Source organism: Dermochelys coriacea, chromosome 24 (genome assembly GCF_009764565.3).
Source record: "Dermochelys coriacea isolate rDerCor1 chromosome 24, rDerCor1.pri.v4, whole genome shotgun sequence".
Classification (NCBI taxonomy): domain Eukaryota; kingdom Metazoa; phylum Chordata; order Testudines; family Dermochelyidae; genus Dermochelys; species Dermochelys coriacea.
This window is the reverse complement of record NC_050091.1, coordinates 993568-1007204: the sequence shown is the minus strand read 5'-3', so window position 1 is coordinate 1007204 and position 13637 is coordinate 993568. Positions and strand designations below refer to the sequence as shown.

General features: G+C 48.1%; 1 protein-coding gene across 5 annotated transcripts in view; it reads right to left on the bottom strand.

Annotated features, from left to right (window-relative positions):
• Positions 1-13637, bottom strand: part of ADAR (adenosine deaminase RNA specific) — a 29508-nt gene that overhangs the window by 11663 nt on the left and 4208 nt on the right. For 2 of the 5 annotated variants that reach the window (XM_038383186.2, XM_043501830.1), the window contains exons 2-3: positions 5580-7150; positions 5-191 (exon numbers count right to left, since the gene is read on the bottom strand). In XM_038383186.2, the coding sequence (XP_038239114.1) occupies positions 5-191; positions 5580-7051 (1659 nt within the window). In that variant the 5' untranslated portion in view covers positions 7052-7150. Of the gene's footprint in view, positions 1-4; positions 192-5579; positions 7151-8791; positions 9445-13186; positions 13255-13637 lie in introns of those variants that run through there. The other 3 variants (XM_038383184.2, XM_038383189.2, XM_038383187.2) reach the window with 3 other exon arrangements.

The window sequence follows — 13637 nt, the reverse complement described above, 5'->3', positions numbered from 1 at the left end:
TCACCAACTCTGCTTCGGAGCTGTCTGGGACGAATGACTCCTCCCCTTCCATGCCATCCTCCCCTTCGTTCTCAGCTTCGCGCATCAGGATTTTCATGGCGTTGGTAGCTGCCTCCTGCTTGGCCAGTTTTTTGCTACCTGCTTCCGCTGGTGGGAACCGGCGCCCGTTTATAACGGCCTGGAACTTAAATCTTTGTAGAGGAAGAGAGAAGGACAAACATGTGACTGGTCACTCTGGATACCAACCTGCCCCTCCTGCACTACACCTCTAGCACAGCTCTTGGAACTCTAGTGGGAAGGAGCTGCTGGTCCCCACGGTGCAGAAGCAAACAAGCCACGGATGCAGAAGGGCCAGACACACCAAAGATGCAATCTGACTTTGGTGCAAGCCTTCAGAGGCTTCATTTAGAAGTTTACACAGCCTTCCACCGCAGATGTGGTGTCAGAGATCCCAGTGAGTTTAGCCCTAAAGCTGCAGAATGCAGCTGTAGCTCACGAAAGCTTATGCTCAAATAAATTTGTTAGTCTCTAAGGTGCCACAAGTACTCCTTTTCTTTTTGCGAATACAGACTAACACGGCCGCTACTCTGAAAGCTGCAGAATGAGTCTCCTTGGTCCAGAGGCACCAGAGGCCGCATGAGTCATTAACTCATTGGCTGCTCTCACTGCACAGAGTGCAAATCCAAGACAGACTCCTGCATGGGGGAAAGAAAGGTTGAAAGCTGGTCTAGCGGCAGCCTGAATCACCACATCTGTGCCTAGTCACTTTGGGTCAGTTTGTCCCTCAGGCAGGATCTGCCCTGCATGCCTAGAGGGCATTTAAGAGCTGCCAGCCAACTCTCTGCACAGCATCTTTGCCAGGCACTTCCTTGTTTACATCTTTTATCTTTGACAGATGTGTCTGCCTCTCTCTCAGGGGCAGACCCCAATGACAGCTTACGCCAGCTAGATTCCTTTTTGGTACCCAGGCTTTTCAGAGGCGGACTCCTCTTAGGAAAAAGCAGGTTGAACTGCATCTAGGGACAGGTCGTTGGGGCTAAATCCATTCAGACCTTTCCCTAAAGAGAAAGCTTGGATTTTGTCTTTGGGAAATAGGCCGATTTTCCCGTCTAGTAAGCCTATTGACATATTCCAGTGTGGCATAAACGGTGCCTTTCACTGTCACATCAGTGCCCAGGAATGGCCACAATATCAGAAAGTATCCTCAACAGACTAACCGTAAAAGCCCAGAAAAAAATCCCATTCTGTGACTGCAAGTGACGTGCTACGCGCCAAACTGCCACACCAATGAGACACTTGCAGCTAATGACATTCTGCAGAGTAGCTAACAATAGGTTCCAGGAGTTTAAATTCCAGCAGTGCAAATGGTGTTGGGATCAGAAAACAGACTCAATAGCACGAAACCATAGGAAACCTAGAGGACATTTCTCCCCCTCCCCCAGTAAGTTGCTGCTGAGAATTTCCCACTCCTGCACAGAGACTTCAGCTTCTGTTCATCTGTTTTCAGGGGGAACTCTCTCTCTAGAAGTTATCTTCCTCTATTTCCCCTGCCTTTACTGATTTCCCCTCATTTTACTCTTATTCCAGTCCTTCTAGAGGCAACTCTGAAGTCAGTGGGAGTTGCCACTGCGTAAGTGAGAGAATTGGGCCGTTTAGACTCTCAGCTGCTTTTGGTTTCCTTTCCAGCTTAACAATTCAGCAGTGTAAAATACCAGGAAGGTCAGCACTGTGTGTTCCTTTTCTGTCCTGCTCACTGGTGGCTATGGGGTTTCGGAGGGAAAGAGCTGGTTGTTTTGGTAAATGGTCTTTCCTATTTCCTAGTTAAGGGGCCTTGAGTCCTTTGGGTGAGGCACATGAACCTTGGAGGTGATTAGACTAGTTGTCACAGAAGGAAGCATAGCAAATATTGACACACTGGCCCTGCAAATCTAGGATGAGGCAATTAGATTGGAAGTTAATTGAGGCCAAACAGAATCACAGGAATGTGGTGCTGACAGGGACCTCGACAAGTCATCAAGTCCAGCCCCCTGCTCTGTGGCAGGGCCAAGTAAACCTAGACCATCCCTGACAGGGGTTGGTCCAACTTAGTTTTAAAAGTTTCCAGTGACAGGGACTCCATGGCCTCCCTTGAAGCCTATTCCAGAGCTTAACTCCCCTTAGAGTTAGAAAGTTTTTCCTAATATCTAACCTAAGGCTCCCTTGAAGATGAAACCCATTGCTTCTGGTCTTACCTTCAGTGGACATGGAGAACAATTGATCACCAGCCTCATTATATCAGTCTCCACAAGACTGAACATTCCCAGGGTTTTTAACCTTTCCGCATAGGTCAGGTTCTCTAAACCTTTGATAACTGTTGTTGCTCTCCTCTGGACTCTCTCCAATTTGTCCCCATCTTTCTTAAATTGTGGTGCCCAAAACTGGACACAAGACTCCACCTAGAGCCTAACCAGTGCCAAGTAGAGCAGGATAATCAACTCCTGTGTCTTACGTACAACACGCCTGTTAATACACCCCAGAACCATATTAGCCTTTTTGCAGCTGCATCCCATTGATGATTCATATTCAGTTTGTGATCTACTATAACCCCCTGATCCTTTCTAGCAGTACAACCACTCACACAGTTATTCCCCATTTCATAGACATGTGTTTGATTTTTCCTTCTTAAGTGAAGTACGTGGCACTTGTCTTACTTGAATTTCATCTTGTTGAATTCAGACCAATTCTCCAATTTGTCAAGGTCATTTTGAATTCTAATCCTGTCCTCCAAAGTGCTTACAACTCCTCCCAGCTTGGAGTCAACTGCGAATTTTATAAGCATGCTCTCCACTTGATTATCCAAGTCATTAATTAAAATATTGACTAGTATCAGACCCAGGACTTACCAGTGCAGAAACCCCCTAGATGTGTTCTCCCAATGTGACAGCAAACCAGTGATAATGACTCCTTGAGTTCGGTCTTTTAACCAGCTATGCACCCACCTTATAGTTATGTCATCTAGACCACATTTTCCTAGTTTGCTTATGAGACTATCATCAGGGACTGTGTCAAAAGCCTGAATAAAATCAAGGTACATCACATCTACTGCTTCCCCCCCTCCACTGGGCCAGTAACCCTGTCAAAGAAGGAAATTAAGTTGGTTTGGCATGATTTGTTCTTGACAAATCCATGCTGACTATTCCTTACAACCCCTTTATCCTCCAGGTGCACACAAACTGATTGTTTAATAATTTGCTCTAGTATCTTTTCAGGTACTGATGTTAGGCTGACTGTTCTTATTATTCTCCACATCTTATTCCTTCCCCTGTTTACAGAAAGGTATTACATTTGCCCGTCTCTAGTCTTCTGGAACCCCTTCCATCCTCCAGGAGTTCTCAAAAATAATTGCTTATTATTATATTGCTGCAGCTAGTTCCTGAACTACCCTAGGATGAGTCTGATCAGGCCCTGATGACGTGAATACATCTAACTTATCTAAATATTCTTTAAACCGTTCTTTCCCTATTTTGACATGCTTTCCTTCCCCCCAGTTGTTAATCGTATTTGTGTTGAGTATCTGCTCACAATTAACTTTTTTAGTGAAGATTGAAGCAAAATAGGCATGAAGCACCTCAGCTTTCTTGATGCCATCAGTTATTAGCTCTTCTTTCCCAAGTGAAAACAGCGAGGAGTCCTTGTGGCACCTTAAAGACTAACACATTTATTTGTGCATAAGCTTTCATGGGCTAAAACCCACTTCATCAGATGCATGGAGTGGGAAAAAAACAGTAGGCAGGTATATATACACAGTACATGAAAGGATGGGAGTTGCCTTACCAAGTGGGGGGTCAGTGCTAATGAGACAATTCAGTTAAAGTGGAAGTGGGCTAATCTCAACAGTAGAATACCAAGGGAGGAAAAGTTTCAGAGTAGCAGCCGTGTTAGTCTGTATCCGCAAAAAGAAAAGGAGGACTTGTGACACCTTAGAGACTAAAATTTATTTGAGCATAAGCTTTCGTGAGCTACAGCTCACTTCATCCGATGAAGGGAAGAAAAATCACTTTTGAAGTGGTAATGAGGCCAATGTAAACAGGGTGGCCCGTTTAAAACAACTGACAAGAAGGTGTGAGTAACAGTAGTAACACCTGAGTAACACCTTCTTGTCAATTGTTTGAAATGAGCCACCCTGTTTACATTGGCCTCATTACCACTTCAAAAGTGATTTTTCCTCCCTTGGTATTCTACTGTTGAGATTAGCCCACTTCCACTTTAACTGAATTGTCTCATTAGCACTGACCCCCCCACTTGGTAAGGCAACTCCCATCCTTTCATGTACTGTGTATATATATCTGCCTACTGTTTTTTTTCCACTCCATGCATCTGATGAAGTGGGTTTTAGCCCATGAAAGCTTATGCCCAAACAAATTTGTTAGTCTCTAAGGTGCCACAAAGACTCCTTGTTGTTTTTGCTAATACAGACTAACACGGCTACTACTCTGAAACCTTTCCCAAGTAGAGGATCTAAACTTTCCTTCATCTTTCTCTTGCTCCTAATGTATTTAAAGAATCTCTTCTTATTGCCTTTGATGTTTCTTGCCAGGTGACATTCATTTTGTGCCTCTGCCTTTCTGATTTTGTCCCTTCACAAATGTTCTGATTTTGTGCTGTTCTTTTGTACCCCTCAGCAATGTAACCATGTTTCCACTATTTGTAGGATTCCCTTTTGATTTCCAGGTCATTAAAGAGCTCCTGATGGAGCCATGTTGACCTCTTAATGTTCTTCTTATCTTTCCTTTGCATTGGAATAGTTTGCAGTGGAGCCTTTAATATTGTCTCCTTGAGGAACTGCCAGCTCTCCTGAACTCCTTTTTCCCTTAGATTTTCTTCTCACGGGATCCTATCTACCAGTTCTCAGAGTTGCTTAAAGTTGGCTTTTTGGAAGTCCAACAGCCTTATTCTGCTGCTCTCCCTCCTTCCTTTTCCTAGACTCATGAAATCTGTCATTTCATAATCACTGTTATACACATCACCTTTCACCTTCCAAATTCACTACCAATTCCTCCCTGTTGGTCAGAATCCAGTCTAAAATGGGTGTCCCCCTGGTTACTTCCTCACTTTCTGGAACAAAAAATTGTCTCCGAGAACTTATTGGAAATGTTGTGTTTTGCCATATTATATTCCTAACAGAAGTCTGCCTTGTTAAAGTTCCCCATTACTACTAGGTCCTATGTTTTGGATATTTCTGTTATTTGCTGTAGAAATACCTCATCTACCTCTGCTCCTGATTGGGTGGTCTATAGCAGACCCGACTAAGACATCATCCCTATTTTTTAAACCTTTTATCTTTACTTAGAGACTCTCAACTGGTCTGCCTCCCACCTCCTTCTGGACCTCAGAACAAGTGTCTATATCCTTTATGTATAATGTAACCCCCTCCTCCCTTTTCTCCCTGACTGTCTTCTCTGATCAAGCTATGACCCCTATATTCCAGCCATGAGACTTATCTCACCAAGTCTCTGTGATACCAATTAAATCATAATTTAGATTGTACATCTCTTTAATCAGAAAATAATAGCAAAGGAAACCCATGTTCTCTTTCTTACCTTGGTTCATGTGAAGGTCCGCTCTGCTCCAAAAGGGCAAATTCACAGCGCTGGTAAGTGTACTGGCTATATTCGATGAGGCCGCTGACTGGGTTTTTCTCCTGACAGGCAATCAGCTTTTCTAAGGGCGTACACTGGAAAGCAGTATCAAACTGGGCAGCATAGCTGGGAGATGAGGGGGATTCCATGATGCATCTCCACTCATCCGCCTGCTTATTGATGGCATTCAAGTCATCTGGAATGTCATCTGTGGCCCATTTGCCATTTTCAGAGTTGTCATAGTTCATGAAGCGGTATCTGGGCTTCCGAGCTCGCAGGCCTGGGTCAGGAACACTGGTGTCAGTCTGTTCTGTTTGCTCAGAGGCTTGCTGTCCATTCTTTACATTTTCTTCTTCTTCCATCTTTACCTCTGTGAAAGGCAACACACTCTCCTGCAGATCTGGCTCTACGCAGGCAGCTGGAAACTCTGGCTCTGGGGCGGGAGGTGCCATTTCTGTTACTTCACTGGCTTTTACCTTGATCTGCATCCGCTCCCGTTTCTTGTCAGTGAGGGACCATTTTGGGGGGTTTGTGTTCTCCTTGTGGACCTCTCCCAGTTTTTCCAGGGCACTGAGAGTAGCATTAACATCTTTGGCCTTTGAAAAACCAATGTTTTTTGCAAGGTTGTATGCTGTGGAGTCTGTGACATTGAACAAATAGTTACAGATTTTCTCCTTGACTTCAGCCATGATGGGAGATTCGGTACCGTCTTCTGAGCCAACCGTGGAGCTTTCCTTTTCTTGACTCTCAGAAGCTGTGTCTTTGCAATGATTCCCGTCGGCGGTGGCACCTCCTTCGTGCGCGGCCCCTACAGAGCCAGATCTGTCCGCGATCCGCCACAACGGGGGGGTCTCTCCTTCTTTATGCAATTTACCTTCCTGGAGAAGTTTGTACAGATAATGATTGACTTCTTTCTTTCGGGTTTTAAGTTTATGGGCGAGTTCATGAACTGTACAGGACTCCCCCTGCCTAAGCTGCCCTAAAATTGTCAAAATATCTTGCTCCCTGTCTTGCCCAGCAACAGTCAGTCTCTGGAAACTCAGGTTGAAGTGGTCAAATTCCCTTTCTGATTTTCTGTAGTTGTACTGAGTTGGGGGATAAGACGGTAAACTTTGCGTTTGCTGACTTATATACGGGGGTCTAAATCTCCCAGCTGTGCCCCAGCTGTTGTGCCTACTCCCTCTAGGAATTGGTACAGCAGCTCGCGGACCCCTGATGTGTTGCTCTACTTGTGCCCTTTGTTCGCAAAATGGGTACAGGGGAGCTTCAGTGATTTGCCCCAATAGGAACTGTATCTGCTGGTTTCTGAATCTGTCGAGATTACCTCCCTGTGGGACGAGAGAGTTATTAAAAAAGGCTGGATTAGGACTGCAGTAGTTATGTTTTGGGGGTGTTTGATAAGAGCCTTTGCCTCGACCAAAACCTGTGTTCATAGCGTGCTGCTGGAATGCAAGTGTGAATCTGGGCTCTTGCACACCAGAAGAGAGGCAGCTGTGGTTCACTTTCCACTTGCACAATTGCTGCACAGCGGCCTGCCAAAAGGAAAGAACAAGGGTTCAAAACTCAATTACACTCCAAGAGGAGCCCAGAACTACAGTATGACCAACCTCTCCACTCCAAGACAATGTATAACCATCTTCTTGTCTAAGCTTGTCTACAAACCCTGTTGCTATGCTACTCATGCATGCCAGGTAAATGAAACTGACAAAGTGTTTGTCCAAGCCCCTGCCCCAAACACAAAATTGACCTGAAAGGAATTCTGAATGAGCCTAACAATGAGAAACAACTTCATTCTTAAGACTCAGGACTCTCACTGGTTGTTGGATATTTCAGGCTGGCTCAATCATGATCATATTTTGCCCTTCCATTGTGCCCTACATCTAAGGATCTCAGTGCGCTTTCCCAGCACAATTCTCCCATTTCACATATGGGAAAACTAAGTCCCAGAGAGGTCAAGTGGCTTGCCAAGCATTACACAGTGAGTCTGCAGAGCTGGAAATAGAACACAAACTCCTAACTTGTGGCTCAGTCCACAAGAACATCCCTTCCTCCCTTGATAGAGTGTGACCTATTCAGCTCATTCTCTCACTTCACGGTGCTTTAAAGAAATAAGATACATGGGAACCAGATTCCATAGAGGGTTGGTAATAGGATGCAGAGCTTTTTAGGGCTGCAGTTCAAATCCAGCTCACACCAGTCACAAATGTGGCACCATCATTTGATTACAAGTGAATTTTGGTCTGAGTGGTCAGGCTGGAACCAATGATGCACTCGATTTTTTAAAATTAAAGAAAAAGCTAGCCACTATTATTGATGGGATGCTCTAATCCTACCCAAGTGTGACAGTAGCCGAATGTGAACATAAAGGGACAGAAACCATATCCCCAACAGAACGTTTATGCCCCAGATCTTTTTAAGGGAACCCGTGCAGGATTAGAACTAATTACTTACACCCCCACAGAGAAAGCGACCAAATGGGGGATGTAAGTGGATAGATAATTATATCACTTTAAAAATAGGGAGAAAAACACAGGACACTGCAAGTGAGCTAATTAGTAAGTGCTTGCACAACAACTCAGCTCAAGAGTACCCCAGACACCAGCCATATCACTTAGCATCAGCCTTATTGCGCAGAATCAAAGGCCATGTCTACACGTGCAGGCTTACAGCAACACAGCTGTACCGATCCAGAGAGAGAGCTCGCTCATCGATATAATAAAACCAGCTCAACGAGCGGTGGGATGACAGCGCTGTCCACACGACCGCTTATGCTGGCAAAACTTATGTTGTTCAGGGGTGTGTTTTTTCACACCCCTGAGCGACATTGTCGACATAAGTGCTAGTATAGACATGGCCAAAAACGTTCTAAGGCCATTTGAAATTTCACTTGCATTAAACAGTGTCACAAACAGCCCCCGCTTGCATTTTTTCCTGGTCCAACCTATACTGATACCAAGTGATGTGCTCCAGATTTTGAGTGCAGCAGGTAGGAGTGCTACATCTCCTTCTTGTTACCCAAGGGTAGCGAGTATCCCTTTTCCTGCACATGGCAATCACGGTCCTATTAGTTACTAGGACACACATATCTGTTCCACTGGCCAAGTTTAAAAAGAAATCCTTAGAACACACAACACCCCTGGAGGAGGAAGGGAGGGTTTAGAAGTTGCTCTTACCTTGTTGTTGCACAAGCTGACAAGTACAATTCATTTAACTGATCAGAAGGTAAAGACCTGTTCCCAAACTGTAAACTATCGCCACTTCACCTTGAATGGTCCCTTAGAATATGTGCTAATTACTTATGCTAAACTATCTGTCCGATCTTGTACTTAGCTGTGACACTCTTACTGATGAAGTGAGCTGTAGCTCACAAAAGCTCGTGCTCAAATAAATTTGTTAGTCTCTAAGGTGCCACAAGTCCTCCTTTTCTTTTTGCGAATGAAGACTAACAGTGCTGCTACTCTGAAACTCTTAGTGCCATTCCCAGACCTGAAAAAGAGATCTATGTATCTCAAAAGCGTTGTCTCTCTCCCCAACAGTAGTTGGTCCAACAGAAGATATCGCCTGCCCCACCTTGTCTCTCTAACCACAGACACACACTGCTAGGAGGAGTTGAAAGACAACTGAAACACTGACGGGAGCAGCTCTTCCCTGTGCCAGCCAAACAGTCGAAGGCAGAGCTCACAAACGACTGGTAGATACAGAAAAGCTCAGTACCTCTGTACTTTTTACAAACGACAGAAACAGGCTAGTCACCCCTTCCCCTCTGCCCAGCATGGAGCTAACAATGTAATCAGCCACTCGGTCAACTTAAAATGGCTCCAAGTTAAGTTTCAGTTTCATTTTCTTCCAGCTAACTCTCACTTCTCTGTTTTGCCTGGTGTCCTGTTTCACTGAGGGTTGGGCAGCCCTTAGCACCCAGGGCACCGTCTGTTCCATAATCACTACAGGGGAGAAAGGGAAGCTTTCATGCAGAGCCCTCACTTACACCCCCATCTACCCATCTCCTGCTGCAGCTGGCTCTGGTTTAAAACAGTGGCTTACAAACTTTTTACCAAACTGTACTATGCAAAAACAATGAGGAGTCTGGTGGCATTTTGAAGACTAACAGATTTATTGGGCATGAGCTTTTTTTGTTTTAGTGGATACAGACTAACACGGTTACCCGTCTGTACTCCGCAATGACTCCGCAGTCGGGAACCGTCCCTCATTCCTGGGCGCATTCCTGGCCCTCAAAACAGGTGGTTCTAGTTTCCCTTTTGTTAGAACCCGGTGAAGGAAGGGTATGCATTTCTCCACTCCACTTCCAAGTGACAGGAGTGGGGGAGACTTGAAAAGGGCTCTTTGGTGGAAGATTTTGTTTTGCAGGAATTTAAAGCCATAAATCAGATTACTGAGAACATTCCTCTCTCTGTTCCCAGGACATTCGCACCTGTGTTCCTGAACTGTGGTGTGAAGCTGACTAAAGTCTGGCAGGGGTGCTAGGGGCTGAACCGCTCTGACTTCCTCTGTGGCCTTGAGGAAATCGCTTCTCAAGCTATGTCTACACTACATCATTTACAACTGCGCTGCTGTAGCACTTCTGGTGAAGACACTCTAAACTGATCGGAGCCAGCTCTCCCGTCAGCTTAATACCTCCTGCTTCCGTGAGAGGCGGTAGCTAAGTTGGTGGGAGAAGCTCTCCCGCTGACACAGCACAGTCTACACCGGAGCTTAGGTCAGTGTAACTTACGGTGCTCAGGGGTGTTGATTATCCACATCCCTGAGCAACTTAAATTATACCAAGGTAATTTGTAGTGTAGAGAAGGGCTCAGAGCTTGATTCCCTGGCTGTATAAAAGGGTTACATGATTCCCCTAGCTGACAGGAGCGTTGTGAGGATTCATTATGTATTGTACAATGCTTTGAAGATAATGAGTGCCAAGACCGTTAATTACATTTGTAGTTTTTAAGGGCATGTCTACCCATACAGCACTGCAGCACGTCTGTTGAAGTCACAATAAAGCTACTTCTTGTCCCTGATGCTTTCCCTGGATTGCCAGCAATTTCAAGAGCCTGAGATTCTGCCAGCCTTTCCTTTGAAGAGGCAGCGGATCAAGTGGACAGAGCAGTGGGACGTGAGTCCAGAGAACCACTGACCTGCTCTGTGACCCTGGGCAAGTCACTTCCCCTGTCTGAGCCGTCTTTCTCCCATCCCCCACACCCTTTGTCTTGTCTATTTGGACCGTAAGATGTTTGGGACAGGGATTGTCTCTTACTGTCTGTATGCACAGTGTTGGCTCTGATCTGAACTGAGGCCCCGAGACACTACTGTCGGCAGCCTCTATGGCAGAGATCCCCTAGGGGGGTGCAGAGGAATGTTTGGAGGGAGCATGGCGGAAGCACCACCCAGCTCTGCTCCTGGCCCAGCCCCGGCCCCAGCCCCTCGCCCAGGGCACCGGCTGCAAGTCTGCACTCAGGGCATTAGCTGTCAGTCCCGCTCCTAGGTCTCCGGTTCCAGATGTGGCTGCTGGTCCTGGCCCTGTACTGCCCCAGCCCCCAACAGTGGCCCCAGCCTTGGCCCCCTTACCAGGTCCACATGCCTCTCCCAGAACCCGGGGGGGGGCGTGCACTGGAGTAAGGGGGGACATGAGGTAAGAAGTTTGGGGACCACAGCCCTATTGGCAACTGTGGGGGTGCAGAAGAGTGAGTTTTATTTTCCCTCTACAATTTATTCATTCTTTCCCCTTCTAGTGAGCAAACAGAATGGCAGATGATTTTTTCTCTTAAATTATTGAGAGATGGCAGGCACAGAGGGACTGTCGCACCAGATCTGTGGTCCATCCGTTTTGTATCCTGTGTGACATCAGCCTAACCCTGCTCTCAGTAAACCTTATCAGTTAAACAATGGTTGAAATTTCATCCTGACCACAGTTTATGCTCTGAAGCAAGATCAATGGCCCTGGTAACTTTATCTTAGCTAGTATAATGTTAAGTGTTTGATATTCATATAAATATCTAATCTTGTTTTAATCCTGCTAAACTATCTGAATAAATATTGTCCCAACAAGTTCTGCAATTTAATATTGATGTAAAAAAGATGTTCTTTTACCAATTGTAAGGTATGTTGCTTTTTAATTGCATTGAATTTTTCCTTGTTGTGTTAAGGAACCAAGTGAAAACCTAAAGCCTTGCAACAGATATTTATAAATTACTCTTGGGGTGGAAAGCAGCTACATCTCCCTCTCTGGATTAGGAAAGGGCTCTCTTTCACAGTGGAATGATGATGTCTAGGGCTCTCCATCTATCTCCACTCCACTCCCTTCTGACAGCTGACCCAGCCAATCCCTAACCTGCCACCTGCTCAAGTGCACATCATTCTATTCCCTCAGCAACCTGGGGGAACTGTTCATCTCTCCTGCATCATCCTGCCTCTGAGCTGATGTGTTTGGTGCTGAGGGAGGATATGCTAGTGAACGAATGTGGTCACATGGCAGTTCCTCATGGGGCATTTCATAAGGAAAGAGCATGAATTTCTTCAAATCAAAGCCTTTTCCCAGCCTTGATCCCACACCACCATTCTTAATTACTTGACCTGCTTCTTTAGGCACACCCTGGTGACATTAAATGTATCTGCCCCACTTAAACTGATCTGTGCGCCCCACTGTGGGGCAGTGCATGTGTGAAAACCCAGGAACCTGCTCCTTCCATCATAGGTAAGTATATCTGGGTTCCCGCAGATCACTGTGGGGTGGAGGGAGGGAAATGAGCAGGGGAGGGGTGCCATGCACCAGGGAGGGAGGAGAATGAGCAAGGGGAGGGGCAACTGAGCAAGAGGAAGGGTGCAATGCACTGGGGGGAATGAGCAAAGGGAGGGGTGCAATGCACCCTGGGGTGGGGGGAATGAACAAAGGGAGTGGGAAGCAAGAGCAAGCAAGGGGAGGGGTGCCATGCACCTGGGGAGGGGGAGGCAAGAGCGAGCACGGGGCGGGGTGCCCGGCGGGGGGAGGGGGAGGCAAGAGCGAGCACGGGGCGGGGTGCCCGGCGGGGGGAGGGAAGGGGGAGGCGAAGAGCGAGCACGGGGCGGGGTGCCCGGCGGGGGGAGGGGAGGGGGAGGGAAGAGCGAGCACGGGGCGGGGTGCCCGGCGGGGGGGGGAGGGGAGGGGAAGAGCGAGCACGGGGCGGGGTGCCCGGCGGGGGGGGAGGGAAGAGCGAGCACGGGGCGGGGTGCCCGGCGGGGGAGGGGAGGGGGAGGGAAGAGCGAGCACGGGGCGGGGTGCCCGGCGGGGGGAGGGGAGGGGGAGGGAAGAGCGAGCACGGGGCGGGGTGCCCGGCGGAGGGAGGGGAGGGGGAGGGAAGAGCGAGCACGGGGCGGGGTGCCCGGCGGGGGGAGGGAAGAGCGAGCACGGAGCGGGGTGCCCGGCGGGAGGGGGAGGGAAGAGCGAGCACGGGGCGGGGTGCCCGGAGGGGGAGGGGGAGGGGGAGGCAAGAGCGAGCACGGGGCGGGGGCTCCAACGCCCCGGTGCTGCCCCCCGCAGAGCCTGGGATTACGATGGGGCCAGGGCTCCCCGCCCCTCCCAGCGGCCTCCTTACCCCCCTCGGCCGCCGCCGCCGAAGCCGCCTCTATTGTGCGGAGCGAGACCCGGCCAGGAGTGATGACGCGCAATGCGCGCGACCCCCCCGGCGACTGAGCGGAGCCACGTGGGGAGCCCAAACGCAGCCCTGGGGGTGCTGCCGCTGCTCTCGCTCCTGCTCCTGCTCCTGCTCCGCCCAGCGGGGCCTTCGGTTCAGAGCCTGCCCCAACCTGCGAGGCTCCTCTTCATGCAACCCGGCCGCATGGACCGCTGGGTTTCCCCTCCTCGTTAACAAGGAGAGTCGGGCTGGGAGAACATTCTAGCCAGCAGCACCCCTCAGTAAGACCCATGTGACTTGGAAGACTCCCCCTGCAATAGAGCTCCTCTACCCACCCTCCCCACAGTCACCGTAATTCTATTAATGACAGACACACAGGCCCTTCCAGCTAGATACGCTTTGGGGAAAATCC